Genomic DNA, 6,184 nt, shown 5'->3' with positions numbered 1-6,184 from the left:
ACTACCTTACTGTATTTGCAATAAACTTTAATTTATTAATAAACAAGCACAGCGTGTTTAAACATTTTTGAAAGGAATTCCATAGGAATCTGTTGAAAATATAAATAAACATTTAAAAATACATTAAATATACATTAAAAAATTATATACTTTTTCATTATATAAATATTGTTTTAAATAAATATATTGCAACAAATATTGCTGCAAAAAAACTGATTCATTTTAACAACGTTTGCAAAAAAATTTTTTTTACATTTCATGTCTATAATTTCCTCTGTGTTTTTCTAAGAACATACAGTGTGTACTATCCCTACATTATGTGTTGGATTATGGGTCTGACACAAGTGCAACCAACAGTAACTATCTTCTTTTCCAATTTAAAGTTGTAGTTGCATCCTCTGAGCTCTCGACGCAGGACCAGCATCTCCTGTCTGATGGGGATAGAATTCATATTGAAGTCTATGTTACCCTCAGAATCCAAACATCCATCATGCTGGCATTTAGCTTCAGCGATGACATGGGGGTATCTGTTCTGATCAATATCAAGGCTGTAGGATAAAACAGAAAATATATTATTATTATTATTACTTATTTATAATGCGCCAACAGATTCCGCAGCTCTGTCCATGGGTACAAAGATAAAAATAAAACGGTGAAACATTACAATATATGTCAACATTTAACAGACAAATACAGGGAAAATTGAGGGCCCTATTCCTGTGGGTAGGAGGATGGGAAATAGGAGTTTGGGACTGCAAAGGTGAGAATGATGTTAGTGTGGAGTTAGGTGAGGGCAACTATTAGGCAAGTGGAATTAATTTGTTACTGGTTTGGGTGATAGGTTTCTCTAAACACAAAGGTCTTTAGGGAGTGTTTAAAGGAGGACAGGTTAGGGGAATGTCTGACAGCTCGAAGAAGTTTGTTCCAGAGGGTTGGTGCCGCATGAGAGAAGTCCTGAAGCCTAGCATGGGAGGAGGTGATGGTAGAGGATGTAAGGAGATTGTCATTGTTGGATCTTAGGGGGCATGCTGGAATATATTTGTTGATGAGGGCGTTCAGGTAGGGTGGGGCATTATTGGTGAGGGCTTTGTAGGTCAGGGTGAGAATATTTAATTTAATTCTGCTGTGAATGGTTGAGCCAGTGAAAGGACTCACAGAGAGGTGCAGCAGGTACAGAGTGTCGGGATAGGTGGATTAGTCTGGCAGAGGCATTTATGATGAATTGAAGGGGGGAGAAGGAGGCCAGTTATTAGGTTATTACAGTAGTCAAGTCGGGAAATTACCAGGGAGTGGATTATCTGTTTAGGAGTTTTAACATTCAGAAACAGATGAATTTTGGAGATATTGTGTAGGTGGTTGCAGCAGGATGAAGAGAGCAATTGGATGTGGGGAATGACAGACAGATTTGAGTCAAGTGTGACTCCAAGGCAGCGGACTTGGGGTGATGGGGAGATAGTGGTGCCGCCAACAGTGATAGAAAAGTTAGAAACTGGAGTAGAATTAGAGGGGGGATAAGAAGTAGCTCGGTCTTAGAAATGTTTATTTTTAGGTGGTGAGAGGCCATCCAGGAAGAAATGTCAGATAAGCAGTCGCTGATATGAGAATTGACAGAATGAGAGAGTGCAGGGGTGGATAGTTAGTTCTGGGAATCATCAGCATAAAGGTGATAGTTGAAGCCATATCTGTTGAAAAGTTTACCCAGTGAAGAAGTGTAAACAGAGAAGAGTAGAGGACCCAGAACAGAGCCTTGAGGTACTCCAACAGACAAGTCAATGGACAGGAGGAGTCACCAGCAAAAGAGACAAAGAAGGACCTGTTAGAGATATAAGAGTGAATCCAGGAGAGGGCAGTGTAACAGAGCCCAAGAGAGCTGAGAGTCCATAGGAGGAGGGGATGGTCAATGATGTCAAAGGCAGCAGAGAGGTCAAGTAAGATGAGTATAGAGTAGTAGCCATTGTTTTTAGCAGAAGGGAGATCGTTAGTAACCTTGGTGTCATATATGGCCTGGTTTAGTTACCTTTTTTTCTTCCCAACTGCCAATTTATGCCCCCCTCTTGCACTCAAACAGTGCTTGGTATTTTGATTTTGCCTGTTGCCTTATCGTGTTCCTAAGCTTTTCTTCAGTTCAGGATTGAACTTTCTATTTATACTGAACCTTTTGTGCTTTAAACCTTCCTAGAGAGGAATCTGCCAACTGTATTACATGTTCCTAATTGGATATAATTGTTTCTGAACTTTGCTCTCTTTTCAGCGTATGTTACTATCTCCTTGTCAGCTGTAGCTGATATAAAGACCTTATCCGGATCCTCTCCCAGGCCTCAGTACATCCAAGGTATTTGCCCTTTTGCTCTTTTGTCTTCCTCAGAATTTGCATTTACCTTATCTGTATCACAGTCTGTCTCACGGATCCACTTCCTACCTGACACTCCATTCAAGCTATATGCAGATCCGTCATCTCTCCTCTATAGTGAGTTCACATCACATGACCGGACTCTCAGTTACAAGCTGCCATTGCAGAGAAAAACTGTTACTTTGTTTCTGATTGTAATTCCCTCAAGTACCAGCATAACTGTGAGTTGTACCATCTGGCAGATAAGTTAGTTACTTTGTAGATGCAAGTAACCGCTCTGTTTCCTGCTTAACCCTGTGTTGTACTTGTGCCTGACGAATCCTGTCTTTTCAGTATTGTTATATGTACTGCTTATTTTTACTACTGATTCTGTTGCCATACCTACTAAAGCAGTGCAAAACTGGTCTTGTGTTAAAAACAAAAACAGTCTATGATCAAAACACCTGATTCCTTTTACCAAATAGAGGAAACTCTTAGTTATATAAATACTTTCTGACATTCTAATTATATGTAACTACTAAGGCATAGCACTTGGTAAGGGCAGTCTCAGTTGAGTATTGGGGACAGAAGCCAGATTGCAGGAGTCAAGCAATAAATTGGAGGACAGGAAGAGGGTTAGGCGATTGAAAACTAGTTATTCACAGACTTTGAAGCTAGTGGAAGCAGTGATATGGGGGAAGGTGTAGAGAGTGACAGATGAGATGACTGGGGGTGAAAATCGAAGATTGCAGGCTTGTGTTGGGATGTTTCTTCGGATGGTAAGTGTTTTATTGAAAAATTAGTCTGCCAGGTCTTGAGCACTAAAGGCAGATGAAGGAGGTGGTGCAGGTGGGTAAAGGAGAGATTTGAAAATGGAGAAGAGTCAGTTAGGGCTTGAGAAGTGAGAAGATATAACATAAGAAAGGTAGGTTTGCTTAGCTAAGTGAAGAGCAGAGTGTAAGAATCAAGAATGAACTTATAGTGGATAAAAATCAGGTTCAGAGCCGGATTTCCTAAAGGCACGTTCAATAGTGCAGGAGCATTTTTGTAGGTGGCATGTTTGCTGAGAGTGCCAGGGCTGGAGCTGACGATGAGGGGCTTTGCAAAGTTGGGGATGAGCAAGAGTGTCAAGTGCAGAGGAGAGAGTATTGTTATAGTGGGTTGTAGCGAGGTCAGGGCAGAATATAGTTGAAATGTGGGGGAAGGGATTTTTAAGACGGTTGGAAAGTTGGAGATTTCTACAGGTGTGGGGGCAAGGGGGAGAAGTTGGTTTAGCCTGTATATTAAGATCATAGGTGTGCAGATGGTGGTCTGAGATGGGAAATGGGTGACAGGTGACATAAGAGAGAGAGCAGAGATAGGAGAATACCAGATCGATAGAGTGTCCACCGCGGTGTATTGTTAAAGGTCGAAGGAGCTAGCAAATAAGAAGTGAAGCTTAGAGTCAGCAGGGGCAGATGGGTTAGCAATGGGGATGTTGAAGTCCTCCAGAATTAGAGTAGCTGTATTTGTAGAGAGAAAGTGAGGAAGCCAGGCAACAAATTGTCAAGGAATTAGCAGGTTGGTCCAGGGGGGGCAATAGATAACTGCCACTCAGAGAGAGATATTATATACCATGGAGTAGATTTATTAAGCAGCAGATGCTGCAATCTACCCCCAAAGTTTCAGGTCCACCTGAAACTTAAGCTAAGAAGTCTGAGCTGGTGGACAACGGATCATGTCCTCCCGACATTTGATAAATCTACCCCTATGTATCCTTTGTACCTAGCTGGGACCCTGTAGAACAGTGATGTACATACATAATTCTAGGTCAAAATGCCTTCAATGCAATAACCCCCACACATAAATTATGCTCTGTATAGAAACCAACATTATGCAGACACACACCGTGTTTATATATTAATGTATGTATACATATTCAAGTTACATATAAAAGTTAAATTATTATTGCTATAAAAAAAATTATTTTAATGATATACAAATATATAGGCCTCTATTTATCATAGTCTGGCGGACCTGATCCGACAGTGCGGATCTGGTCCGCCAGACCTCGCTGAATACTGCGAGCAATATGCTCGCTGTATTCAGCATTGCACCAGCAGCTCACAAGAGCTGCTGGTGCAATGCCGCCTCCTGCAGACTCGCGGCCAATGGGCCGCCAGCAGGGAGGTGTCAATCAACCAGATCGTACTCGATCAGGTTGAATTCCGGCGATGTCTGTCCACCTGCTCAGAGCAGGCGGACAGGGTTATGGAGCAGCGGTCTTTGAGACCGCTGCTTCCTAACTGCTGTTTCTGGCGAGTCTGCAGGCTCGCCAGAAACACGGGGCATCAAGCTCCATTTGGAGCTTGATAAATAGGCCCCAGAGTCTAAAAAATAGACAAGTAAATATCAATACTATCAATACAGTACAGCAGCAAGTGAGTGGCATATCTATATATCTATCATCTATATATGCATATATATATATATATATATATATATATATATATATATATATATATATATATACAGTATATATATATATATATATATATATATATTATTTTATTTTTAATTGCAATAACCATAAATTAATTACTTAAAATTATAATTGTTTCATCAACATAAAATATATCAAATTTACCTGTAATCCCAAGGAGAGATGGAGCGCTTTCTGATGTCATTTGCTACATTCTGGACTTGCCCGCTGATATTCAGGCTGACCCGCACTACTGGTGGAAATGCCATGCTTCTGGGTGGGCATCCTTTGTTGAGATGATGCAGATCTACACCATAGACAGACACTGTTATACTGGCTCCCAGCATAACCAGTAACAATGGGATGTGAAACTGAAAGAAATAAGGAAATACATTAGCACTGTCCAGCTATCTATAATTCATATCATGAGTTTACTAATACAATATTAAAGTAAAAAGTGTTTTAGTCCTTGAAATATTTATATTAACGGGAAACTAATACATTTTAAATTATTAATACATTAAACATCTACATGTAGTATATGAAGTCACATGTTAGTATATGAATATAGATGCAATAATAATAATAATAATAATAATCATAATCATAATAAAAATTAAACAAAAATCATATTTACATATTTAATTTTAATATATATATATATATATATATATATATATATATTTAATTGCCTTTAAAAAAACTGTTAATCAACATAGACAGAGGTGGATATATAGAGAACTAGACATAGACAGATAGACAGACAACATAAAGATAGATAGACAGACAGGCAGATAGATAGATAGATAGATAGATAGATAGATAGATATTATTTTATTCAAAGAAAACTCTTCAGTCAATACCACAAGATACTTTATCCTCAACTTGGATTGCAGAGTTGGATATTTTGTTATTCAATACAAGAATATAACTACTGTCGTACATACACATCAGTGTGTCATTTCAGAATCTGTCTGACGTTACATAGAATACAGTAATATTAATACTTACCATTGTTAGCAAACTCATTGTGCGTCTTGTGCTCCTTCTCTATGTGATGAAAGAATTGCAGGTGAGTGTTGTGAGATGCTTGTGTCCTGACCCATTATTTTATAGGGACCTCTGCATGCACAGGGGTTTCCACTGGTATCTGTAATGTGTGATTGCATAGTAATGAGGATTTCCTCTGTGATTTTTTCTTCTTCTTTAAAAAAAGAACTATGTCATAGTCCGTCGCCAAATGAGAGGAAAATATGAGGTTGTAAATCAGACACATTTATTCTTCCTGCACCTATACAACAAGTTTTAGATTAATGAAGTCAGATATTAGCAACAGAACTAGGAAAAATGTTATGCAAATATCTTTGCTAGTAGTTCTTAACCTCTTAGTGACT

The 6,184-nt window shown here is 38.9% G+C and overlaps 1 protein-coding gene across 1 annotated transcript; it reads right to left on the bottom strand.

The window, feature by feature from the left end:
* Nucleotides 1-310: 310 nt before the first annotated feature.
* On the bottom strand, nucleotides 311-5,819 carry LOC128656919 (interleukin-17A-like). The gene is made up of 3 exons (XM_053711093.1): nucleotides 5,802-5,819; nucleotides 4,956-5,161; nucleotides 311-548 (listed from the first exon to the last, which is right to left on the bottom strand). The coding sequence occupies exons 1-3, from the start codon at nucleotides 5,817-5,819 to the stop codon at nucleotides 311-313; spliced, it is 462 nt and encodes a 153-aa protein (XP_053567068.1).
* Nucleotides 5,820-6,184: the final 365 nt, after the last annotated feature.

This window comes from Bombina bombina, chromosome 4, assembly GCF_027579735.1.
Source record: "Bombina bombina isolate aBomBom1 chromosome 4, aBomBom1.pri, whole genome shotgun sequence".
NCBI lineage: Eukaryota > Metazoa > Chordata > Amphibia > Anura > Bombinatoridae > Bombina > Bombina bombina.
The sequence above is the reverse complement of the archived record's forward strand: the minus strand, read 5'-3'. Positions and strand labels throughout refer to the sequence as shown.

Bases quoted from the DNA above. Each gene is read 5' to 3' on its own strand.
- LOC128656919 (XM_053711093.1), bottom strand. The intron at 549-4,955 runs GTAAATTTGATA...TTTATCCTACAG, and splicing joins ATCTCTCCTTGGGATTACAG to CCTTGATATTGATCAGAACA.